Here is a 27,366-nt window from a genome sequence, read left to right on the forward strand (position 1 = left end):
TTTAACCTCATATTCATTCTTTTATTTCATATGTAGTTTGTTGCAGAGCAAAGTCAACACAGCAACAATGTGCATCCTTTCATATACACATGAATACTGTATGACTTGTTTATACACTATGCCAAACATTTGGGGGTAAATCAATTCTCATGTTTGAGTCTCACAGTGGAAAAAGCAGAAATCCATTAAAGAAAGTATGATCATTACCATCATCGTATACAGTATGGCCAGCAGCTAAAACCAGGTAGACCACATCCCCCTTTTCCAGCTGAAGAACCAGTGAATTAGAAACACTTTCCCCGCTATGTACACTGTAATTATGACTGGTCAACACTCTCTTGTTATTGTGATAGAGATAAACATCCCTCCATGTGTTACTCCGGGTATCCAGTATATTGAATGAGAAGTAGTAGGCTCCTCTGACTGGGGCTGTGAAGACACCTGCAACAGAGGAGAAAATCAGTGAAGCTTTTTCCTGCTGTTGAACGACCTCTTCTCTGAGTTCAGTACGCTCTTGCTTCTCAATAGTTTGGTCAGGCTGCTGTAAGTGGGTTTGTCTAATCTGAAGGAATAGTTGTTCAGTGCTCTTGCTTTGTTAACATCACATTACTCAGCAACTGTATAGTCTGTAAACGTTGAGAGCTCTCAGTTACACATTCAGTGAGTCAGTTTGCATCCCATAAGGTTTATAGAAAGTGATATAACAGAGAGATATAAGTGAGCACCTTAAAACAGAGCAAAAGCCTCTCAAAGCCTTTGCAGAACAAATCATTCTCTTGTGTTTTCTCTGTAACTCTAAATGTCTGTGCAAAGGTTTTGAAAAGGTTTCACAAAACTGCATAAACGACAAACTCACTTCATCATGAGAACCTGATCAGTCACCACATGAGATGTAATTACTAGGCCTGTCATCATTAACGCTTTAATCGCGATTAGATTAATGCAATCCATAACGCGTTAATTATTTTTAATCACATTTTAATGTTGCAAGCCTTTTTGTCCCTTCTACTCCCCCGTAGACGGCTCCTCTAGCTGTAGCGCTATGCTTTGAAGTGGCCTCCTGCAGTAAACCTACCGCGCTGATGGAAAGTAAGAGAGCTACTGGACTTTTGAACGGCTTGTTTAACTTTAAAACACTTCCAGACGCTTCAGTTGACAAGTCAAAAGTAAAATGCAACCTGTGTCAAACGGAGTTTAACTACCACCGGAGTACGTGGAGTTTGAGTTAGCACCTCCACGCTAAACACCCAGGTGCAGCCAAGCCAGCCTCAGCTCCACCAAAGGACCATTTTGGAGTGTGGGAGTCGCAGCAGAGCCGTGATTGATTCCCAGTTAAGACACTCTGGTAAGAAATGTTTTACATTATGGGCTTAAAACTGCCTTCAAATGGAAAATAACAGGATTTTAAACATGTAATTCAAAACGTCATTAATTGTGATTAACTATGGAAATTCTGCGATTAATCTTGATTAAAAAAATTAATCGTTTGACAGCCCTTGTAATTACATAACACAAAATCACACACATGACTCAATGCTGGCAAAGAACCAACGGCCTGGCTCAAACCCTCTGAGAGGACACAGAGTTATGATGTACTGTAAAAGGTCAAATAGGTGAAATCTTAAAAGGGCCAATTCAAAGAGAAATGTCTCCTCCTCAGAAAGTGTGCAGCTGGAGCCATAGTGGAGACAAAAAGTCAGTACAAAAGATGGAGTGAAAGCTGTAACAATGAATACATATTAAAATGAGTTCATTACATTATAATAGTTTATTTGTGTGTGTAGCAGAAAGAGGTGAGTACCTGTAGTTGGACTGTAGACCCGACCAAAGTTGGTGATGACTTTACTGAACTTAAGTGTGATGTCAGTATTGAAGGGCCCAATTTGTCTGTCGTCAGTGAGACCAAGAGAGAACGCCACCTTTGGTTGGTCTGTGTGGATGTGAGAAGATTCACATAGAGGAAAAAAATAGCTCCACTTATAAACAGTTGTGGTTTCATAGAAACTGATGTTACTCTGATCCTGTTGCATCATGACTGTTTGAACGGAGCATGGAGCTTGTGTGAGACGGCAGTACAAGCAGGCTGATTACTGGACGAAGTTACTCTTTAATAATGATATAAGCAGTTTACCTGCATTCTGTCTCTTGAGCTCCTCCACCTCGTTTTCACAGATTTTCAATCTGGTCATCATACCTGTAAACACATTCAACATTTTTATTTTAAATGGAAATAATCTACATAACTGTGTAGCTAATAAACTAGCAGTTGTGTAATTTGCAGCTTACTGCTGTTCTTAAAGACCATTCAGACATTTTCTTCTAAACATATTAAATAGCTCAAAAATTTATTTCTAAAAAAGGTGTAAAAAGCATTTCAACCATTTAGATCTGAATTGTGGAGCTAGGATTAGCATAAACCCGCCCCTGCTGCTGTAGAAGTATAAATACATTCAGCACACACTACTACTACTACAGTCTACAGTTAGCCAGTTAGCCGAGTTAGCCGCCGAGCTAACCGCCAAGCTAGCAGCTTAGTTAGCTGCCGAGCTAGCAGCTGGGCTAGCAGCAGAAAGCTCTCAGACGTAGCGTCCATGTTTCTGGTAGAGGTGGTGACTTTGATTGACAGGTGACACTTGGTAGGGGGCGGGGCTTCAGCGTTTGGGAGCAGAGAAAGAGGCTGATTTTTACACAACTTTGAAGCTTAAGTTTATATATTTGGTGATTTTTTTAATCATTGAAATTTGGCAGGGTGGTTAACAACACACTTTTCTGTGATATGTCAAACTCAGAACACATATTTATTCTGACTTTACACAGACTTTAATAATGATGTAATCAGTTTACCTGCACTCTGTATCTTGAGCTCCTCCACCGCGTTTTCACTGGCGTTCATTTTGGTCTCCAACACTGTCAACACATTTAACATTAACATTATTGTGAAGTTTATAGTCAGCAGGTTTCAAGTTGTTAACATGATCACTATGGAGACTGACCTTTGTTCAGCATGTAGTGTTTTTTTAAATTTTTTTAAATGTTTACATTTCATTAGTGCCACGGGTGCTCAGCTCCGAGGAACTCCATTCCAGTAAAGCTGGAAAGGAGTGCCCCGAGGCAACTATTAATCTTCTCCATACTTATTTGGCGCATAACTACTCCCACAGCTTTGAGAAAACCACAACAATATATACATCAAAACATGTTGCTCGATCAGGAAAGGGGTGCTATGACTTTTGGTGTTGAAATTCCAAAGTTTCCCAAACTTATTCCCAAAATAGAGTCACCTAGCTCGCTCATACGTGCACATAGAAACGTCATTCAAACTTTAAAATGGAGGAAATCTTGTCCTCTCTGGAAAAATACCAAATTGTTTTTACATAACATGTAAACTTTTCAAACTATGAGCAGTCAAACGAGGAGTGGAAATCACTTTTTCGTCAAAGTTAGAGTGGAAGTGTCAGTTATTGACACTCTTACTGGTAAAATGCAGGCCGGCAGGTATGGTGTGTTTGTGTGTGTGTGTGTGTGTACACACTGTGTTGTGTGCTGTAGTGTAGTGCTTAGAGTTAGTGCATGTTGCTACTGCCTTGTGCTCTGTGTGCTACTGTCTACTTACATCTACTGTTACACTTGATACTGACCAGTAAGATGTACTTAATACTGCCACAGTAAAAGTTACTTAGTGTTATATGATCAGGGTGACTTTTGAACACTGGAAATAAATCTTGTACTCGTTCCGGCAGTAGCCCCGTGGCACTCAAAGTTTCCCTGGAATTTTCTAGTTATCATTATAGTGCTTATCTGGCTTGACTTTTACTTTCCACTACAACACAGTTGTTATGGTTGAATAATGTTAAAGAAGCCGGGAAGGAAACAGTTTACAGCTCCTTCATCAGATTGTGACTCAGCTCTCTGTAGGTCGCTGGGTCGCTCCGGCTGCCTCATGACTTTTTATCAAACATGGAAACAAAGTCAGTGTGACGTCTCAGTTGGACTGAGCTTCACACTCTGCTTCAGCTTACCTTTGACAGTGAGAGAGAGCAGACGGCTCTCAGAGGAGAACTTATCAGAAAAAACATAGACGCCATAAACACAGCTGTAGTTTCCTTGGTGGGCGGGGTCTGCAGCAGGAAACAGGAAGTCAGCAGAGTGATTGACAGCTGGCTGGGTTTTGGACACTGTGTTGGAGGAGGTGAAGGTGAGCTGGAAGGAGCCTCCTGGGTACTGAGGCTGGACGGAGCAGCTGATAATGAAGCTGGAGCCCTGGAGAACCTGAAACCCCTGCTGCTGGGCCCCGGAGACCCCGTCCATGGTAGGAGACACAGAGATGATTGGCTGAAACAGCAGGTCTGTAAATACAGAGAGGTGATTGGCTGAAGCAGCAGGTCTGTAAATACAGAGAGGTGATTGGCTGAAGCAGCAGGTATGTAAATACAGAGAGGTGATTGGCTGAAGCAGCAGGTGTGTAAATACAGAGAGGTGTGGCACCCTGGACATTTTAGGGGCTCAGATTATTTTCAGATGTGTTGTTGTATTAGTTTGTTATGTTAGTGACTGGCACTGTAATCCTTTGCTGAAGGAAGTTAGCCCAGTCATAGTGGACACAGTCACAGTAGAAGCAACAGGAGAGTACTGATGCTAGTCTTTTTGTTGTGTATTTCACTACAAATAAAACCATCTGGCACCTGGATGAACATTGTCTACATTCAGTGTGGAACAAGATGATGAATCCTTCTTCTTCTGTGAGAAGCTGAATGTTGTTTTCTCCTCATTTGTTTGTTGAGATAAATGAACGTTGATCACTGAGAGATGATCACACAGCACAGAGAACTCCTACATTCATGTGTAATACAGAGGAGTCAGAGAGCAGAGGAGGAAACACATTAACATCCTCAGCTGCCTTCAGATCAGACAGAAAACAGCTGCAGTTTGATTCATCTGAGACCATCAACATGTTAATAAGACATTCATACAACACTGCATACACAATAGTTTCCTACAGAAATGATTGGAAGATATTTAACCTGTTAGCAAACTGTTGCTTCTTTGTTCAGACACAGACCAACAACTATATTCATTTGTGATGTAAGTGACATAAGTTTACAGTTCAGTTCAATGGAAACCACCAACTATCACTGTGACAGAGGAAGGAGAGTATTATTGTCAGAGATGATGACTACTCCCTGAGCTACTACCTTATCATGGTGGAGGATATCATGGTAGCAGGAGTTCAGTTTTCGGGGGCTTTATGCCTCTGGTAGGGTCTCCCATGCCAAACAGGTCCGGGGGGAGGGGCCAGACAAAAGGTAGCTCAGAAGACCCCAATGACGAGCAACATAATTGGTCTTTCGTGTCCCTTGCCCGGACGCGGGTCACCGGGACTCCCCCCGGAGCCAGGCCCGGGGGTGGTGCTCGGATGCGAGCGCTTGGTGGCCGGGCCTTCGCCCATGGGGCCCGGCCGGGCACAGCCCGAAGAAGGGACATGGGAACCCTCTCCCACAGACCCACCACCAGTGAGATGGGACAAAGGGGTCGGGTGCAGTGCGAGCTGGGCAGCAGCCGAAGGCGGGGACCTTGGCGGTCCGATCCTCGGCTGCAGAAGCTAGCTCTAGGGACGTGGAACGTCACCTCTCTGGTGGGGAAGGAGCCTGAGCTGGTGCGAGAGGTTGAGAAGTTCCGGCCAGATATAGTCGGCCTCACCTCGAAGCACAGCAAGGGCTCTGGAACCAGTCTCCTCCAGGGGGGTTGGACTCTCGTCAACTCTGGAGTTGCCACTGGTGAGAGGCGCCGGGCAGGGGTCGCAATACTTATTGCCCCCCGGCTTGGTGCCTGTATGTTGGAGTTTACCCCGGTAGACGAGAGGGTGGCCTCCCTCCGCCTTCGGGTGGGGGGACGGATCCTGACTGTTGTTTGTGCCTATGGTCCAAACAGCAGCTCAGAGTATCCAGCCTTTTTGGACTCCCTGGAGGGGGTGCTGGAAAACACTCCCCCTGGGGATTCCCTCGTTCTGCTAGGGGACTTCAACGCCCTTGTTGGTAGCGACAGTGAGACCTGGAAGGGTGTGATTGGGAGGAACGGCCCCCCCGATCTGAACCCGAGCGGTGTTCTGTTATTGGACTTCTGTGCTCGTCACGGACTGTCCATAACGAACACCATGTTCAAGCATAAGGGGGTCCATATGTGCACTTGGCACCAGGACACCCTAGGCCGCAGTTCAATGATTGACTTTGTAGTCCTGTCGTCGGACTTGCGGCCGCATGTCTTGGACACTCGGGTGAAGAGAGGGGCGGAGCTGTCAACTGATCACCACCTGGTGGTGAGTTGGCTCTGATGGTGGGGGAGGATGCCGGGCAGACCTGGCAGGCCCAAACGCATTGTGAGGGTCTGCTGGGAACGTCTGACAGAGTCTCCTGTCAGAGAGAGTTTCAACTCCCGCCTCTGGGAGAGCTTCGACCACGTACCGGGGGAGGCGGGGGACATTGAGTCCGAGTGGCGGTCCCTCTTTTTAAGAAGGGGGACCGGAGGGTGTGTTCCAATTACAGGGGAATCACACTCCTCAGCCTCCCTGGTAAGGTCTATTCGGGGGTGCTGGAGAGGAGGGTCCGTCGGATAGTCGAACCTTGGATTCAGGAGGAGCAGTGTGGTTTTCGTCCAGGCCATGGAACAGTGGACCAGCTCTACACCCTCTGCAGGATCCTTGAGGGTGCATGGGAGTTTGCCCACCCAGTCCACATGTGTTTTGTGGACTTGGAGAAGGCATTCGACCGTGTCCCTCGGGGTGTCCTGTGGGGGGTTATCCGGGAATACGGGGTATTGGACCCCCTGATAAGGGCCGTCCGTTCCCTGTATGACCGGTGTCAGAGCTTGGTCCACATTGCCGGTAATAAGTCGGACTTGTTTCCGGTGAGGGTTGGACTCCGCCAGGGCTGCCCTTTGTCACCGATCCTGTTCATAATTTTTATGGACAGGATTTCTAGGCGCAGCCAGGGCGTTGAGGGGGTCCGGTTTGGTGACCTCAGGATTGGGTCACTGCTTTTTGCGGATGATGTGGTCCTGTTGGCTTCATCAGGCCGTGACCTCCAGCTCTCACTGGATCGGTTCGCAGCCGAGTGTGAAGCGGCCGGGATGAGAATCAGCACCTCCAAATCCGAGGCCATGGTCCTCAACCGGAAATGGGTGGAGTGCACTCTTCGGGTCAGGGATGAGATTCTGCCTCAAGTGGAGGAGTTCAAGTACCTCGGGGTCTTCTTCACGAGTGAGGGAAGGATGGAGCGGGAGATCGACAGGCGGATCGGTGCGGCGTCTGCAGTAATGCGGACTCTGCACAGATCCGTCGTGGTGAAGAGAGAGCTGAGCCGAAAGGCGAAGCTCTCGATTTACCAGTCGATCTTCGTTCCTACCCTCACCTCTGGTCACGAGCTTTGGGTAGTGACGCAAAGAACAGGATCGCGGGTACAAGCGGCCGAAATGAGCTTCCTCCGTAGGGTGGCTGGGCTCTCCCTTAGAGATAGGGTGAGAAGCTCAGTTATCCGGGAGGAGCTCGGAATAGACCCACTGCTCCTCCTCGTTGAGAGGAGCCAGATGAGGTGGTTCGGGCATCTAATCAGGATGCCTCCTGGACGCCTCCCTGGTGAGGTGTTCAGGGCACGTCCCACCGGTAGGAGACCCAGGACACACTGGAGAGACTATGTCTCTCGGCTGGCCTGGGAACGCCACGGGGTCCCATGGGAAGAGTTGGACGAAGTGGCTGGGAAGAGGGAAGTCTGGGCTTCCCTGCTTAGGCTGCTGTCCCCGCGACCTGACCCCGGATAAGCGGATGAAGATGGATGGATGGATGGATGATGTCACTGATGGACTTACCTGAGCAGGTGAGCTCCACCATGGAGGAAGAGGATCCTGGTGAAGATACACAGTCCCTCAGTGTAGATCCAGACCGAAGACAGTCAGGTCTGATCAACCATACAGGTCTGTCTGAGGACTCCTTTCTCGGTCCTGTTGAAGCAGCAGAGCCACAGTCCAATTCTCTGCAGGCAACAGCTGCTTCCTTCATGGTCCATTTATAGGAACTCACTGGTCTCCACTCTCCCTGTTTCACCTCCAGTGTACCTGCACAGCGACTGGCTCCTGCCAACAACCTGACAGGCTCTGAACAGAAACAAGAGAGTCATCAGTAAAAGAATAAAGTGAGTTTCATTAGAACAGAAACAAGAGAGTCATCAGTAAAAGAATAAAGTGAGTTTCATTAGAACAGAAACAAGAGAGTCATCAGTAAAACAATAAAGTGAGTTTCATTAGAACAGAAACAAGAGAGTCATCAGTAAAAGAATAAAGTGAGTTTCATTAGAACAGAAACAAGAGAGTCATCAGTAAAAGAATAAAGTGAATTTCATTAGAACAGAAACAAGAGAGTCATCAGTAAAAGAATAAAGTGAGTTTCATTAGAACAGAAATGAAGACAAATCAAAGCTGCAGCTCCTCTTCTACCTGAGCAGGTGAGTCCAACAGCTTTACCAGGTGAGCAGGTTCTTCTAGCTGAGTCTGATCTTCTACAGTCCAGGAGAGCAGATTCATTGCCTCCACACTGGAACTCTTTGGTCCATATTTGAGCCTCCATTTCTCCATAGAGTGCCCCCTGGAGGACTGAAGGAGCCCCACAGCCAAGCTCCCTACAGACCACCTCTGCATCCTGCTGGTCAAAGTCAGCTTCACACACTGAGGACCACGACCGCTCAGACTTCACCTCCAGTCTGCCTGAACACAGACTAGCCCCATTCACCAGCCTGACAGAGTCTGGAGAGAGAGAGGATTTAATATTTAATACTGATCTTTATTTACCACCTTATATATCATGACACATATAAAACATCTCAGGGGGTCCCCTCCTGGAGCTGTGGAGTCTCTGGTAGCTGGGCCTCGGCCTCTGGACAGGAATTGATCAGATTTTATTGATACCAATACAATAATCTATTCTGCTAGTTGGTCCAGTTCTTCATTGGTTCTCTTATCAATTCCTGATCAAATGTTTTGTGTGGAAAGAAATTGTCCTACACAAGTTTCAGGGACAACAAAACAGTTTGATTGTCTCCACTGTTAATCAATGATGTTGCATGCTGATGAATATGTTGGTAAGATAAATAACATGCAAATAATGCACAGCCAACAGTTCATTACTTAAATAATGAATTTGAAAGCATCTAACAGTCTCCTGCCTCTATGAACAGCAGTGCCAATCACATGCTGCTTGTTCCAGCTGTGTCAGTGTAATGGTTATAAGAATGCTGTAATTCTGAATAAATGAATGGAAACAATATGAGTTAAAACATATTTAAACACGTGTGTAAAAGGAAAAGATAAAGGTGCTGAGTTAAAATGCTGTAATTCATTGTTCTATCAAAGGGATTGATTTAAAAACACACTATGATCTGCAGATCAAGGTTATCTGTGATCCATTGCTCTGACCTTTCAGGTAAAACAGGTTAAAAAAGATAAATAGGATACAAAGATGATCTGTGTTTAAAATGTAGACTCATCAACCTTCTGTAATGTTTAAAACACACTTTAAGTTACATTTAGCAGTGTTCTCTTATTTCCCCGAGATTCCTTTTTTCTGAGAGTTTTAAGTTCTAGTTTGTAACTACTGATCTGTTTTAGATTGCTAAGGTCTGGTTCAGCCTGTGTAGAGGAACAGCAGGTCTGTAAATACAGAGAGGTGATTGGCTGAAGCAGCAGGTCTGTAAATACAGAGAGGTGATTGGCTGAAGCAGCAGGTCTGTAAATAGAGAGAGGTGATTGGCTGAAGCAGCAGGTCTGTAAATACAGAGAGGTGATTGGCTGAAGCAGCAGGTCTGTAAATACAGAGAGGTGTGGCACCCTGGACATTTTAGGGGCTCAGATTATTTTCAGATGTGTTGTTGTATTAGTTTGTTATGTTAGTGACTGGCACTGTAATCCTTTGCTGAAGGAAGTTAGCCCAGTCATAGTGGACACAGTCACAGTAGAAGCAACAGGAGAGTACTGATGCTAGACTGTCTTTTTGTTGTGTATTTCACTACAAATAAAACCATCTGGCACCTGGATGAACATTGTCTACATTCAGTGTGGAACAAGATGATGAATCCTTCTTCTTCTGTGAGAAGCTGAATGTTGTTTTCTCCTCATTTGTTTTTTTTTAGATAAATGAACGTTGATCACTGAGAGATGATCACACAGCACAGAGAACTCCTACATTCATGTGTAATACAGAGGAGTCAGAGAGCAGAGGAGGAAACACATTAACATCCTCAGCTGCCTTCAGATCAGACAGAAAACAGCTGCAGTTTGATTCATCTGAGACCATCAACATGTTAATAAGACATTCATACAACACTGCATACACAATAGTTTCCTACAGAAATGATTGGAAGATATTTAACCTGTTAGCAAACTGTTGCTTCTTTGTTCAGACACAGACCAACAACTATATTCATTTGTGATGTAGTTGTTTGTAAGGTGGATGTGACTGAGCTGGCTCAGGAGAACTGCAGAGTGTGTGAGTGAACCACAGCAGGTTGATTAAAGGTTCAGATTGTTTCAGTTTGAATCAATGAGCCTCCAGGAACAAGCTAACTTCTCTACCCTTTAGGAAGCCGTCATCCTCCATAAGTTTACAGTTCAGTTCAATGGAAACCACCAACTATCACTGTGACAGAGGAAGGAGAGTATTACTGTCAGAGATGATGTCACTGATGGACTTACCTGAGCAGGTGAGCTCCACCACTATGGAGGAAGAGTAATATGATAATGCACAGTCCCTCAGTGCAGATCCAGACTGAAGACAGTCAGGCTCGATCCTCCATACAGTTCTGTCTGAGGACTCCTTTCTGCTTCCTGTTGAAACAGCAGAGCCACAGTCCAATTCTCTGCAGGCAACAGCTGCTTCCTTCAGGGTCCAGACAGAGAAAGAGTCATCCACTGGTCTCCACTCTCCCTGTTTCACCTCCAGTGTACCTGCACAGCGACTGGCTCCTCCCACCAACCTGACAGTCTCTGAACAGAAACAAGAGAGTCATCAGTAAAAGAATAAAGTGAGTTTCATTAGAACAGAAACAAGAGAGTCATCAGTAAAAGAATAAAGTGGGTTTCATTAGAACAGAAACAAGAGAGTCATCAGTAAAAGAATAAAGTGAGTTTCATTAGAACAGAAATGAAGACAAATCAAAGCTGCAGCTCCTCTTCTACCTGAGCAGGTGAGTCCAACAGCTTTACCAGGTGAGCAGGTTCTTCTAGCTGAGTCTGATCTTCTACAGTCCTGGAGAGCAGACTCATGGCCTCCACACTGGAACTCTTTGGTCCACATTGGAGCCTCCACTTCTCCATAGAGCGCCCCCTGGAGGACTGAAGGAGCCCCACAGTCAAGCTCCCTACAGACCACCTCTGCATCCTGCTGGTCAAAGTCAGCTTCACACACTGAGGACCACGACTGCTCAGACTTCACCTCCAGTCTGCCTGAACACAGACTAGTCCCATTCACCAGCCTGACAGAGTCTGGAGAGAGAGAGGATTTAATATTTAATACTGATCTTTATTTACCACCTTATATATCATGACAAACATAAAACATCTCAGGAGGTCCCCTCCTGGAGCTGTGGAGTCTCTGGTAGCCGGGCCTCGGCCTCTGGACAGGAATTGATCAGATTTTATTGATACCAATACAGTAATCTATTCTGCTAGTTGGTCCAGTTCTTCATTGATTCTCTTATCAATTCCTGATCAAATGTTTTGTGTGGAAAGAAATTGTCCTACACAAGTTTCAGGGACAACAAAACAGTTTGATTGTCTCCACTGTTAATCAATGATGTTGCATGCTGATGAATATGTTGGTAAGATAAATAACATGCAAATAATGCACAGCCAACAGTTCATTACTTAAATAATGAATTTGAAAGCATCTAACAGTCTCCTGCCTCTATGAACAGCAGTGCCAATCACATGCTGCTTGTTCCAGCTGTGTCAGTGTCATTTGTGTTCAGCCACAGACCAACAACTATATTCATTTGTGATGTAGTAGTTTGTAAGGTGGATGTGACTGAGCTGGCTCAGGAGAACTGCAGACTGTGTGAGTGAACCGTTGATTAAAGGTTCAGATTGTTTCAGTTTGAATCAATGAGCCTCCAGGAACAAGCTAACTTCTCTACCCTTTAGGAAGCCGTCATCCTCCATAAGTTTACAGTTCACTTCAATGGAAACCACCAACTATCACTGTGACAGAGGAAGGAGAGTATTACTGTCAGAGATGATGTCACTGATGGACTTACCTGAGCAGGTGAGCTCCACTCTGGAGGAAGAGGAATCTGATGATGCACAGTCCCTCAGTGCAGATCCAGACAGAAAATAGCAAAACCCGGCCCTCCATACAGGTCTATCTGAGGACTCATCTCTACTTCCTGCTGAAACAGCAGAGCCACAGTCCAATTCTCTGCAGACAACAGCTGCTTCCTTCAGGGTCCAGCGAGTGTAACTCACTGGTCTCCACTCTCCGTGTTTCATCTCCAGTGTACCTGCACAGCGACTGGCTCCTCCCACTAACCTGACAGGCTCTGAACAGAAACAAGAGAGTCATCAGTAAAAGAATAATGTGAGTTTCATTAGAACAGAAACAAGAGCGTCATCAGTAAAAGAATAAAGTGAGTTTCCTTAGAACAGAAACAAGAGAGTCATCAGTAAAAGAATAAAGTGAGTTTCATTAGAACAGAAATGAAGACAAATCAAAGCTGCAGCTCCTCTTCTACCTGAGCAGGTGAGTCCAACAGCTTTACCAGGTGAGCAGGTTCTTCTAGCTGAGTCTGATCTTCTACAGTCCAGGAGAGCAGACTCATTGCCTCCACACTGGAACTCTTTGGTCCACATTGGAGCCTCCACTTCTCCATAGAGCGCCCCCTGGAGGACTGAAGGAGCCCCACAGTCAAGCTCCCTACAGACCACCTCTGCATCCTGCTGGTCAAAGTCAGCTTCACACACTGAGGACCACGACTGCTCAGACTTCACCTCCAGTCTGCCTGAACACAGACTAGCCCCATTCACCAGCCTGACAGAGTCTGGAGAGAGAGAGGATTTATATATTTGATAATATAAAAAGGCAACACAAGAACTGTAATTAAGGAAAGGGAGAAAGCCTTGCAGACAATCGTGGACCGGTTCAATGTGTAAGTAGTGCAAAAATGTACAATTAATACACAGAGCTCCACTAGAACTGTCATAATTACAATTAAAACACTAAAGAAGTTACGGTCCAAGCCCACTAATCAACAGTTGCACACTTTGATTTAAATGTGGCAAATTATAGTGCATGCTACTCAGGAAATATAATAAAGTGCAAACAATTATCCACAGTGTGTCAATGTTATATAATTAATCTGGTTTTCCTATGTTATGTGGTATTCCATTGATCTATCCATCATAAAGAACAAACTTGTCTGGCCAGAAGAGGTCCTGGCAGCAAGTCAAAATTAAATATAAGAACATTTTGCAAGCTGGTGAGTAACTTCAGTTTAGATTACAGTGAACAAATGAGGTGAATAGATTAGGTGTTTGACATATTGAGTGTATGATTTTTAGCAGTAAAAAAAAAGCCCATACAAGTGGCACAGGGGGGCGGCCCACCAAGTACTCTTAACAAAGGGAGGCCAGTGATGGAGGGGACCCCGGGAGGGACTGTCACAGACTGTGTCCCAGCAATGGACACTGACTGCTTCATACAAGGTATATAATGCAGCACTACTGCACATGAAAACAATCCAAAAAATATATCACTTACTTACATATTACTTTGGATTTTCTTGTGTCTGCGAACACAGTCACTCTATTCTAGCCACCAGAAGACAGTCACTTTATTTCATTGAAATCACAGGCCTGGCATATCCTGTCAAAAATCCTAATAAAAGTTCTTGCATGTATACAGCAGGGGGAAGGCACATCTGCAGCTGCAGGATGCATACAATTTGCCTTTCCTTTTCTTTTTTACACACACACATGTAATCAGTTACATATGCAAAACAAAACAAAAACACTGGTAAAAATGTAGAAGAAAATAATTAAATTAATTTACAGAGTGCCACGTAATAAACAGTAAACAACCCCCCACCCACGCCCCCACCTGGCTCATCACGACCAACACACATACTACTGGTTATTTATGCAATATAAAAAGGTATAACAGTAACAGGCACACATTCAATCAGGTAGTACCTCTAAATTAGTGAAATAGGAAATAAAGGGTTGCCATTTGTAAAATAATTTGACTGTACATCCTCTCAGTGTATATTTAATTTTCTCAAGTTTTAAAAAAAACACAACATCTTTAAGCCACCAATAGAAGGATATTTAGCAGACTTCCAATGCAACAATAATAAACTTCTTGCTAGTAAGGAAGTGAATGCTATAATATTCTTTTGTGTAGAGTTAAATGCAAGTCAGGGGTCAGGAATCCCAAATTTGGCAATCAGAGGTCATGGTTGAATATTTACCCCGAGAACAGTCGACATAATAGAAAAATAACCCGCACAGAAACGTTTCAGAGCAGGACAAAGAAAAAACATGTGGCTAAGGTGACAAGGGGAGCCATGGCATCTGTCACATTTGTCTTCCACTTCCGAATACAATTCGGATAAACTAGACTTAGAGAAATGTGCCCTGTATAAGACCTTAAATTGAATAAGTCCAAGACGAGCACAAGAGGTGGTAGATCGTATCCTCTGTATGGCCTGTTCCCAGGTCTCCTCATGCATTTCTATTCCCAGTCCCCCTTCCCATGTACACTTAAGTTTAACATTTGACTGGGTGCTAAAAGCCAAGATAATATCATACAACTTTGAAATGATTCCTCTGTGATGAGGAATGAATGTTAGCATGGATTTCCCCTGGTGTTCTGGGGGTAAAGAGGGGAAATTAGAGAAACACTTAGTGACAAAATTGCAAGTCTGAAAATAGCGAAACAGATGAGTAACAGGGAGGTCATAGCGAGATGACAAATTGGCAAAATTATCAAAGACACCATCTACATATAAATCTTTGAACTGTGTAATACCCTTGTCGTGCTACGTTGAAAATATCGAGTCCGAAAGTGACGGAGGAAATAAATGGTTATTCTTTAGAGGACCCGAGGAAGAAGGAGCTACAAATTTATAGTGCCGTCTAAATTGAAACCAAATTTTGAGTGTGTTAAGAACCACTTGATGATCAGTATATAGAGAGGGTTTTGTAGGTAGAGAGGAATGAAGTAGAGCAGGTATAGAAGATCCCTTAGAGGATGATAGTTCCAATTTACACCAAAAGGATCCAGGAGATTTTAACCTGTAACAAAGTTTATGGATGTGGGCAGCCCAATAGTAAGCTTGAAAATTAGGTAATGCAAGTCCTCCACTAAGTCTGCATCTTAGCAGTAGAGATTTACGAACCCGAGGTGACTTCCCTCCCCAAATGAAAGAACCAATTATCTTGTCCAGTGAGTCAAAAAATGTTTTGGCAGAAAGAGGAGTTGACTGAAATAAAAATAAAAGTTTTGGTAAGATATTCATTTTAACAACATCGATCTTGCCAATTAATTAAAGGGGAGATTACCCCATCTTTGAATATCAGAACTAATCTTGGAGATGAGAGGAGTGAAATTAGCTGATGCAAGGCAAGACAAAGAATGAGTCACATTAATACCTAGATATTTAAACCCAGATGGACTACATCAAAAAGGTAAATCTGACTGTTGAAGATGACATGCTGCAGTATTGATGGGAAAACACTCACTTTTCCCCAGATTTAATTTATAACATGAAAAGGTGCTGAAGTTCTCCAGAGTACTTAAAACAGCAGGAATAGAGCGTGTAGGATCAGTTATGTACAATAACAAATCATCCGCATACAACAATAATTTATATTTTATTCCATAATGGGTGATTCTCTTAAATTAGGGGGAAGATCTTAATGTAATAGACAAAAGCTCGATAGCGATGGCGAAAAGCAAAGGTGACAGAGGACAACCTTGGCGACTTCCACGACCAAGAGCAAAATAATCAGAATAAACATCATTAGTATGGACACTGGCTTTAGGGGACGAATAAAGGAGACAAATCCAGAAGATAAATGTATCACCAAATCCAAATTTCTTCAAAACTGGAAACAAGTACTCCCACTCTACCCTATCGAATGCCTTTTCAGCATCTAAAGAGATCACAAGTTCAGGGAGTTCAGTCGAATGTTTTGAATAAATTAAATTAAAAAGTGTACGGGTATTAAAAACAACTGACATCCCTTTATAAAACCATTTTGTTCTTCAGATATAATATGAGGGAGCACATTCTCTAGATGTAATTACGAGATGCAATTACTTTAGCCAACACCTTTACATCAGCATTAAGCAAAGATAATGGTCTATAGGAACTACAGGAGGTTGGATTCTTGCCCTTTTTAAGAAGGAGAGCTATAGTGGCTTGTGTCAAAGTTGGTGGTAATGAGCCACTTTCTAAGGATTCATTGAATACAGATAAAAGTAGTGGTGCCAAATTAACCAGTAAATGTTTTGAAAAATTTGATCGGAAACCCATCAGGGCCAGGGGCTTTGTTGGATTGCATAGCTTTAATTGCATTTGACACTTCTTCAAGGGAGAGTGGACAGTCAAGTTGCTTGGCAGTATTAGTATCAATGACAGGATTCGAAAGGTTCTGAAGAAATTTGTTCATTTTAGTGTTGTCCGTAGGAAATTCAGATTAATATAATGAAGAGTAAAAGGATTTAAAAGTAGTATTAATTTCCAAGGGATCTGTAGTAATAGTGTCATGAGTGTTTTTAATACTAGGTATCAAACGGGAAGTGGCTTTTCATCGTAACTGATGTGCCAATAAACGACTTGCCTTGTCGCCATATTCATAATATGAACCACGACTACGTAGTAACGAGCGCTCTGCCACTTTAGTTGAAATGAGATCGAATTCTGCTTGCAAATCAAGACGCTGCTTAAGAAGTTCCAGAGAAGGGTTCAGTGCATAACTTTGATCAAGGTTACTAATTGCAAATGTAAGTTCATTAAGCCAAGCGTTCATCTTTTTATTAGAAAGAGCAGAATAAGAAATTATTTGACCTCTCAGGTAACATTTTAGTGTCTCCCATAGCAATGATTATGAAGAGGAGTCATTTTGATTGAAAGACAAGAACTCATCAATGGAATTAGAAATGAATTCGTTAAATTCTTTATCTGCCAAAAGAAGAGCGTTAAATCTCCAAAGTGGTGGGCTATGTTTATAGGTAGAAAGTCCAATATCCAATAATAAAGGTGAATGGTCAGATATTACAATACCTAAATAGTCAGATGAATTTACACATGAATTAAGAGTACTGTCAATAAAAAAGTGATCGAAGCTAGAATATGAATGATGCACCTGGGAGAAGAAAGAACATTTTTTAATAGAAGGGTTACGAAATCTCCAAGGATCAATAAGACCATTCTGTTTCATAAAATCTGAGAATGTTATAGACATAGCAGATTGAGTCAGATTGCGAGGATTCGACCGATCCAAGATCGGGTCAAAAACACAATTTAGATCTCCAGCAGGTGAGTATTCAAGAAGGGGATGTTTCCCTGCAATATGTTAGCGAATTCAACATCATCGAAGTTCGGAGCATATACATTCACCAACAAAACCTGTTTTTTGCATTAGGGTACCAGCAACTATGAGGTATCTGCCATTCCTATCAGCGATAACATCAGTGGATGAGAACTGAACATTCTTGTTAATAAGAATGGCGACTCCTCTAGCTTTCGAGTTAAAATTTGAGTTAAAGACTTTACTTACCCAGGGGCAATGTAACCTATGGTGATCTTTAATGCGAAGATGAGTCTCCTGTAAAAATACTATATCAAAGTTTAAACGTTTCAAGTGTGTAAAGACCTTAGACCTCTTAACAGGATTACCCATACCTCTGATATTCCAACTAATAAATCTAAGAGGTTAAGATTAATATTGCCATTAACCATATAAATAAGAGAAACAACAAAAATGCAAATGGTCATAGAGAGCCGAGGTTGGACACCCTCCCCCCGAGATACCCCTAAACATATATACACCCAAAGTCCCCATAGAACTACAGAACAAAGGAGAAAGCAGTGTTTCCCACAATAACCAAAAGTTGTTCAGAATAATGTTGGAACAACCAGGAGACTAAGCCGAGCAAACAAAAGTATGAAAGAGAAAAAGAAAACGACAGAGAGAAAAAAAAAAAAACTCCCGCCGACTTCAACTCTTTAAGCCTATGCCCTGGTGATAAACACGTTATAGAAAAAAAAACTCACATTACAAAATGTTGTTTCATCTAGATGAGCAATAAAAACAAAACAAAAAGATGATCGCCTTATCAACTTAAATGAAATTTCCCCAGAGATCAGATGGATACAGTAGCAAAACTGAACTGAAGTGCAAAACCACAAAATATAGCCTTATTTTATAACAATATTATACAACACAGGACTGAAAGACTATTGGAGCTCAGTTTTTACATAGTCGCTGGCTTCCTCCGCTGAAACTAAGTCCTTCTCAACACCGTTGTATGTGATGCGAAGTCGCGCTGAATGAATCAGACCATACCGAGCACCGTCAATGCCACGAAGTTGCCGCCTGACCTCGTTGAAAGCAGCCCGAGCCCGGGCTATCTTGGCAGTGTGGTCAGGGAAGACTGAGATGGTCAGGTCTCTGAATTTAATCTGTCGGAGCTCTCTAGCACGCTGTAAAATGTCAACACAGTCACTGTGGTAATGAAATCTGCATACAATGGCTCGAAGATGGTCACCTGGCTTGGGTTTAGGTTGGAGGGTCCGGTGGGACCGGTCCAAAAGCGGCTCCTTTACCAGATCAAGTGCTTCCTTTAGTAAGGCGGCTACAGCGGCAGTTGTACAGGTGTCAGGACCCTCCGGTACTCCCACTATCCTAACGTTGTTACGTCGGGACCTGGACTCCAAGTCTTCACATTTATTTTCCAGCTTGGCTCCGTTAGCAGTGAAGGACTTGATAGTAGTTTTCATCTTGGTGATGTCATCAGAGCACTCGGTGAGTGCGTGCTCCATCTCCCCGACCGTACCTTTTAGCTTGGACATGGTAGCATCAGTAGCAGCTTTATCGTTTGCTAGCTGTGTCTTCACCGTTTGCAGGTCGAGCTTGATAGTAGACAAAGCAACCCCGAGAGTGTCCTGGAGTTCCTTTTTAAAGATGTCAGCAATATCTTTCCTCAGCGAGGCCAGCAACCCGAGCTTGAGGGCAGCAATGTCAGGGTTAGCATGCGCCGAGGCGACCTCTGCAGGGGGTGACGGCTCACTCGAGGATGCGGTCGCTGCTTGTGGACCAGGCCTCAGTTACGTCTAAATAGTATTGCGAGTTTTAGGGTTCTTTCCAGCCATTTTACGCAGCCCTGATTAAAACTTCCCAGCAAAAAGTATTGCGGCGTAAGACAAGACTAAAAATGTGACCCAAAAGCGCAAAAGAATAACAATTTTAATCGAAATTGGCAGGAGCTTCCAAACTCATGTCCTACTCCATCAAAGCTCAGCAGCGCCCCCTGCAGGATGGACTTCTGCAGATGAGGAGACTGTGTTGCTGGACTCCAGGCTTGAGGTATCATGTCAATTTTGTGGAAATGTCTTGCTTATTTAGCCCATAATGGATATGAAGTCAGTGATTTGATGCTAGTAGAAAATAACGTGTAACAGGAACCAGACGCTGCTCAACCTCAGAAGCAGCCAAGTAACATTGTGAGTATTGGCTAACGTAAATCTACATTATGCACAATAATGATACCACATGAATGACTATAAAACGGTTGTTGCAATTAAACAGTTAAACAGACTTTAATGAAACGACAATATAGTCTATCTATAATACTTTAATGCAGGATAATTAAAATGCTGCAACATATTTAGAAAGACCATGGAAATTCTGTAAAACCCATTAATTTGTCACAAGATTGACAGAACTGCCAGATGAATCCCTGGGAATAATCTTAGTCTGGTTGTTAGCCTGGTCTGGAGCAGGCTAGCCGCAGAGAATAAATCACCATAGTAACTGGGCCGGGTTGAATTTAACCTGCTTTAATGCAACCGACTTGAGGCTGAATTCAGCCAGAATAACTAACATATCCCAACTTAATCCCTTATCTTGGTTTCATGCAATACCCCTCGGGACATTTTAGGGGCTCAGGTTATTTTCAGATGTGTTGTTGTATTAGTTTGTTATGTTAGTGACTGGCACTGTAATCCTTTACTGAAGGAAGTTAGCCCAGTCATAGTGGACACAGTCACAGTAGAAGCAACAGGAGAGTACTGATGCTAGACTGTCTTTTTGTTGTGTATTTCACTACAAATAAAACCATCTGGCACCTGGATGAACATTGTCTACATTCAGTGTGGAACAAGATGATGAATCCTTCTTCTTCTGTGAGAAGCTGAATGTTGTTTTCTCCTCATTTGTTTGTTGAGATAAATGAACGTTGATCACTGAGAGATGATCACACAGCGAGAACTCCTACATTCATGTGTAATACAGAGGAGTCAGAGAGCAGAGGAGGAAACACATTAACATCCTCAGCTGCCTTCAGATCAGACAGAAAACAGCTGCAGTTTGATTCATCTGGGACCATCAACATGTTAATAAGACATTCATACAACACTGCATACACAATAGTTTCCTACAGAAATGATTGGAAGATATTTAACCTGTTAACAAACTGTTGCTTCTTTGTTCAGACACAGACCAACAACTATATTCATTTGTGATGTAGTTGTCTGTAAGATGGATGTGACTGAGCTGGCTCAGGAGAACTGCAGAGTGTGTGAGTGAACCACAGCAGGTTGATTAAAGGTTCAGATTATTTCAGTTTGAATCAATGAGCCTCCAGGAACAAGCTAACTTCTCTACCCTTTAGGAAGCCGTCATCCTCCATAAGTTTACAGTTCAGTTCAATGGAAACCACCAACTATCACTGTGACAGAGGAAGGAGAGTATTACTGTCAGAGATGATGTCACTGATGGACTTACCTGAGCAGGTGAGCTCCACCATGGAGGAAGAGGGAACTGTTGATGATGATACACAGTCCCTCAGTGTAGATCCAGACTGAAGACAGTAAGAGTTGATCCACCATGCAGGTCTGTATAAGGACTTATATCTGCTTCCTGTTGAAACAACAGAGCCACAGTCCAATTCTCTGCAGGCAACAGCTGCTTGCTTCAGGTTCCAGTCAGAGAAAGAGTTATCCACTGGTCTCCACTCTCCCTGTTTCACCTCCAGTGTACCTGCACAGCGACTGGCTCCTCCCACCAACCTGACAGTCTCTGAACAGAAACAAGAGAGTCATCAGTAAAAGAATAAAGTGAGTTTCATTAGAACAGAAACAAGAGAGTCATCAGTAAAAGAATAAAGTGAGTTTCATTAGAACAGAAATGAAGACAAATCAAAGCTGCAGCTCCTCTTCTACCTGAGCAGGTGAGTCCAACAGCTTTACCAGGTGAGCAGGTTCTTCTAACTGAGTCTGATCTTCTACAGTCCAGGAGAGCAGACTCATTGCCTCCACACTGGAACTCTTTGGTCCACGTTGGAGCCTCCACTTCTCCATAAAGCGCCCCCTGGAGGACTGAAGGAGCCCCACAGCCAAGCTCCCTACAGACCACCTCTGCATCCTGCTGGTCAAAGTCAGCTTCACACACTGAGGACCACGACTGCTCAGACTTCACCTCCAGTCTGCCTGAACACAGACTAGTCCCATTCACCAGCCTGACAGAGTCTGGAGAGAGAGAGGATTTAATATTTAATACTGATCTTTATTTACCACCTTATATATCATGACAAATATAAAACATCTCAGGAGGTCCCCTCCTGGAGCTGTGGAGTCTCTGGTAGCCGGGCCTCGGCCTCTGGACAGGAATTGATCAGATTTTATTGATACCAATACAATAATCTATTCTGCTAGTTGGTCCAGTTCTTCATTGATTCTCTTATCAATTCCTGATCAAATGTTTTGTGTGGAAAGAAATTGTCCTACACAAGTTTCAGGGACAACAAAACAGTTTGATTGTCTTCACTGTTAATCAATGATGTTGCATGCTGATGAATATGTTGGTAAGATAAATAACATGCAAATAATGCACAGCCAACAGTTCATTACTTAAATAATGCATGAAAGCATCTAACAGTCTCCTGCCTCTATGAACAGCAGTGCCAATCACATGCTGCTTGTTCCAGCTGTGTCAGTGTAATGGTTATAAGAATGCCGTAATTCTGAATGAATGAATGGAAACAATATGAGTTAAAACATATTTAAACATGTGTGTAAAAGGAAAAGATAAAGGTGCTGAGTTAAAATGCTGTAATTCATTGTTCTATCAAAGGGATTGATTTAAAAACACACTATGATCTGCAGATCAAGGTTATCTGTGATCCATTGCTCTGACCTTTCAGGTAAAACAGGTTAAAAAAGATAAATAGGATAAAAAGATGATCTGTGTTTAAAATGTAGACTCATCAACCTTCTGTAATGTTTAAAATACACTTTAAGTTACATTTAGCAGTGTTCTCTTATTTCCCAGAGTTTCCTTTTTTTCTGGAGTTTTAAGTTCTAGTTTGTAACTTCTGATCTGTTTTAGATTGCTAAGGTCTGGTTCAGCCTGTGTAGAGGAACAGCAGGTCTGTAAATACAGAGAGGTGATTGGCTGAAGCAGCAGGTCTGTAAATACAGAGAGGTGATTGGCTGAAGCAGTAGGTCTGTAAATACAGAGAGGTGTGGCACCCTGGACATTTTAGGGGCTCAGATTATTTTCAGATGTGTTGTTGTATTAGTTTGTTATGTTAGTGACTGGCACTGTAATCCTTTGCTGAAGGAAGTTAGCCCAGTCATAGTGGACACAGTCACAGTAGAAGCAACAGGAGAGTACTGATGCTAGACTGTCTTTTTGTTGTGTATTTCACTACAAATAAAACCATCTGGCACCTGGATGAACATTGTCTACATTCAGTGTGGAACAAGATGATGAATCCTTCTTCTGTGAGAAGTTGAATGTTGTTTTCTCCTCATTTGTTTGTTGAGATAAATGAACGTTGATCACTGAGAGATGATCACACAGCACAGAGAACTCCTACATTCATGTGTAATACAGAGGAGTCAGAGAGCAGAGGAGGAAACACATTAACATCCTCAGCTGTCTTCAGATCAGACAGAAAACAGCTGCAGTTTGATTCATCTGAGACCATCAACATGTTAATAAGACATTCATACAACACTGCATACACAATAGTTTCCTACAGAAATGATTGGAAGATATTTAACCTGTTAGCAAACTGTTGCTTCTTTGTTCAGACACAGACCAGCAACTATATTCATTTGTGATGTAGTTGTTTGTAAGGTGGATGTGACTGAGCTGGCTCAGGAGAACTGCAGAGTGTGTGAGTGAACCACAGCAGGTTGATTAAAGGTTCAGATTGTTTCAGTTTGAATCAATGAGCCTCCAGGAACAAGCTAACTTCTCTACCCTTTAGGAAGCCGTCATCCTCCATAAGTTTACAGTTCAGTTCAATGGAAACCACCAACTATCACTGTGACAGAGGAAGGAGAGTATTACTGTCAGAGATGATGTCACTGATGGATTTACCTGAGCAGGTGAGCTCCACCATGGAGGAAGAGGAACCTGATGATGCACAGTCCCTCAGTGTAGATCCAGCCTGAAGACAGTAAGGTCTGATCTCCCATAGAGATATGTCTGAGGACTCCTTTCTGCTTCCTACTGAAAAAACAGAGCCACAGTCCAATTCTCTGCAGGCAAAAGCTGCTGCCTTCAGGGTCCAGTCAGAGTCACTCACTGGTCTCCATTCTCCTCGTTTCACCTCCAGTGTACCTGCACAGCGACTGGCTCCTCCCACCAACCTGACAGTCTCTGAACAGAAACAAGAGAGTCATCAGTAAAAGAATAAAGTGAGTTTCATTAGAACAGAAACAAGAGAGTCATCAGTAAAAGAATAAAGTGAGTTTCATTAGAACAGAAATCAAAGCTGCTTGTTATCTGAATCAACACAGTAACACTTCTACACTGTTTGCTTCTCAGCTGTGAGTTTGGTTTCTCTCTGTAATATTCATTTTAAACAAGGTCAGATAGACTGTCCCTACTGTTTAATGCTGCTTTGCACCTGCTCTTATTTATTTATGGAATTGTTTGAGTTGTTATGTGATCTCATGTCTTTAGTGAGTGTTTGTTTTATTAAGACAAATTAATTATAACAAAGCTTTTTAATTGTTGAGTCTTCAGTGCTGTTCAGTAACTTGAAAATGATGCTTCAAAGAAAACATGAATAGAATAGTGATGAGATCGTAGATCGTGATCCTGCCTTAAATAATAGTGAAAGATATTTTTCCATATTGCTCACCGCTAGTTGAAAATGTTACTGAATAATTTCTGACTCATAATATGAACATATATTCCTCCGCCTCTCACATCCTCGCTGGGAGGAGCTGAGGAGACACGTTAGCTAAATGGAAAGAAATCACTGCCTCTTTTATTACAAAGTGCATTAAATTTACTCTCCTACATTTAATCTGAGTGTTGAAATTCAGTGTGTGTAAATTGAACTGTGTCTAATATCTGGATTTTCACCATTTAATGCTAACATTAGCATGTGCCGTCCCTCTCTACCTTTTTACTTGGGATTCTTGGCTCAGGAGCCAGTGGGCGGGACTAGAGGACGTCAGGGAAACTACCTACACCTGTGTAGTTTAGGCCTCAGCCTATTTAGCTAGCTGCTTTGTAATTGTTCTCTTCTCTTCCTTCCCGGCCTCCACCAACCTGCATTCATGACTGATAACTGATTAACATTGTTATTTAACTTAAGTGTGTAACAAATAATATTTTAGATACGTGTTGCTAATGGTAACATTATCATATGCTATTAGTTATTAGTTTGAAGGATATTTGGTCATAAATCAAAGTGGACTGATTGTCTTCTGCTGATGGAGATGAGAGTCCTCAGTTCTCAGACCAGATGAGATATATTCTCTGTTTTTACCTGTTGATTGGTGTTTATCTTCAGCCTGGAGTCCTGGAGACAAAATCAGAACATTCATATTTATATTGGTGCAGAGCTGTGAACTGAACAAACACAGTTCATCTCAGTGAAAAACACACAGATTATTGAACTCACTCAGGAGTCATGTGACCAGTTTACCACTGACCTGCAAAGCCACAAACTACATATGTGGACCACAATCGGACTTTTACATTTGTTTTACCTTTAAATGTTCATTAACCAGAAAACTGAGATAAAAAAACAACTCAGATTAAAGTGTTGGTTCAGTCTTGGAGGACAGAGACAGTCTGCTAGACATCTAAACTCTTTGTGTTTTCAAACGTATGGTCGGTTTGCTCTGACCTGAATCACTTCATCAACTAAAGTTAAAGGTCGGTACTTTTCCCATCAGCTGTGAAGATGAATTTGAACCAACATGTTTTGTAAACCTGCCCCGTACCCGCTTGTGGATGTGTTACTGAAAGTATTATGAAGTTAAATACACAATACCACAAGACTGGTGGACCCCACAACTGACAAACACCAGACTGTGTGTGCGCGCGCATGTGTGTGTGTGTGTGTGTGTGTGTGTGTGTGTGTATGTGCATATCTGTGTGTGCGTGTGTGTTTGTGTGTGTGTGTGTAAATATGTGTGTGTGTGTGTGACAGAGATACAGGAAGCAGCTCAACTTCGTATGTTTGATAAGAAAAAAGTGTTGCGCAACAGCGCGTCCAGCTGCTAAACGTCTGCTGTTGCCATGGTAACAGGAGTGAACAGCACGTCCTCCAGTCTCTGATTGGCCGCTGGACCCAGAGACAGCGGCTTTATTCACAGCTGATCTGTGTCTTATTCTACTGTCACATCATAACGACAATTTGATGAAATATAAGACAGAAATAGTAACAAAGTGCAGCTTTGTGGCTCGGTTCAGACTGCAGGAAGTTCATATCAATCACCTGATGGAAACACCACTTCAACTACAGCTCACATATTTTGCTACTTTAAGTTGAACTCCACCACATTTACAGTTTCTGGCAGCTGCAGTAACTTTTTACTTTGATGACTTTACATACTAAACACTTTGTCCAGTTTTAATTGGACGACTGGATGTATTTCTGTCATCACACAAAAGCTTTTGAAAATGTGTTTGAGTTTAAAGTGATGAAAAATAATGTGAACTCATAGAGGAGCATCAAAATCCAACTTATTACAACTTCCATGGAAACACATGAGTCATTAAACTGTGTGAAAACTATCAGCTGCTTTTCTTCTTCATGACTTTTACAGGTGAGGTTTTGAAGCTTGAACACATTGATGATTAAAGCAGAGTCCTACCTGAGCTCCACAGCAACAGCAACAGCATCAGCAGGAGATCCATGACCAGGTAGACCGTCTGTCTCTGTCTGACCCACTCGTCAGCTCTCCTCTGACAATCACGTTTCATCTTTTATTTCATCAGCCGTGAAAAAAACCAAGTGATCCTCCTCTTCTCAGAAGTGATGCGTGGGGGTTGAGCTTAGCTCATTGGGTAGGTGACCCCGGTTTGAATCCCGAGCCGAGCGGTCTTATCCTGCGTGTCATTCCCCCTCTCTGCCTCCTGTTTCCTGTCTATCTCCACTGTCCTGTACATTAAAGGCAAAAAAGCCCGAAAAAATATACTTTAGAAGTGATGCGTGATCATTTCTCATGGTTGCACAACTCTTTATACACTGTAAGAAAAGATACACTGAAAAAAATGATTCTGTGGTCATGTAGATTTCAATGAATGTATTAGGGTCAAATATATTCAATATAATTGTGTCTTTGGTTTTGTGGCAGTTATTTATCCACTCATTATAGTTAAATAAAACATAAGCATTATGTTTATTTAATTCAAAAGAGGGAGAATATTGAGTTAATTCAAAGTAATTTAATCAGGTCATTTTAAATTCAAAAGCATTTCCTGTCAAAGTGGCTTTTTTAAATGAAGCAGCCAGAAGACATTTGAAGAGAGTGCAGACAATGAATGCCTCACACACACATACACACACACATATACACACTCACACACACATATACACACACATATATATATAGTTAGATGAGGATAATCTATATGAGTAACTGACCAGACCATCTTCTACATTCCTACACCACGACGCGCATTCCTAGCTAAACACAAACTCTCATTACTGTGATGCTCTACAGCTGGGTCACAAACACATGCAGAGGCTCTGGGGCCGAAGCATTAGGGAAAGAGAGAGAGACAGAGCGAGAGCGAGAGAGAGAGGGAAAGAAGTTAAGGAGCTGACACTTTGCCTTCTTTTTCTGACTG

The 27,366-nt window shown here is 42.7% G+C and overlaps 1 protein-coding gene and 1 pseudogene across 1 annotated transcript; both read right to left on the reverse strand.

Annotated features, from left to right (window-relative positions):
• On the reverse strand, window positions 1-26,496 carry LOC128360059 (scavenger receptor cysteine-rich type 1 protein M130-like). The gene is made up of 16 exons (XM_053320372.1): window positions 26,388-26,496; window positions 25,052-25,084; window positions 23,647-23,778; window positions 21,480-21,785; window positions 21,043-21,336; window positions 12,765-13,070; window positions 12,291-12,572; window positions 11,215-11,520; window positions 10,732-11,022; window positions 8,482-8,787; window positions 7,858-8,142; window positions 4,020-4,346; window positions 2,845-2,907; window positions 2,132-2,194; window positions 1,802-1,930; window positions 1-441 (listed from the first exon to the last, which is right to left on the reverse strand). The coding sequence occupies exons 1-16, from the start codon at window positions 26,494-26,496 to the stop codon at window positions 161-163; spliced, it is 3,513 nt and encodes a 1,170-aa protein (XP_053176347.1). The 3' UTR covers window positions 1-160.
• The window catches only part of LOC128360964 (uncharacterized), a 101,046-nt pseudogene that overhangs the window by 69,185 nt on the left and 4,495 nt on the right, over window positions 1-27,366 (reverse strand).

This window comes from Scomber japonicus, chromosome 6 (genome assembly GCF_027409825.1).
Source record: "Scomber japonicus isolate fScoJap1 chromosome 6, fScoJap1.pri, whole genome shotgun sequence".
Taxonomy (NCBI): Eukaryota; Metazoa; Chordata; class Actinopteri; order Scombriformes; family Scombridae; genus Scomber; species Scomber japonicus.

What these genes read in the sequence shown, in the direction of transcription:
- LOC128360059 (XM_053320372.1), bottom strand. Translation starts at nt 26,496, where the DNA reads ATGAAACGTGATTGTCAGAGGAGAGCTGACGAGTGGGTCAGACAGAGA. An exon ending in AGATAAACACCAATCAACAG is followed by an intron (nt 23,779 to 25,051) that starts GTAAAAACAGAG and finishes CTGTTTTTTCAG; the next exon opens with TAGGAAGCAGAAAGGAGTCC. An exon ending in AGTGGAGCTCACCTGCTCAG is followed by an intron (nt 11,521 to 12,290) that starts GTAAGTCCATCA and finishes CTCTCTCTCCAG; the next exon opens with ACTCTGTCAGGCTGGTGAAT.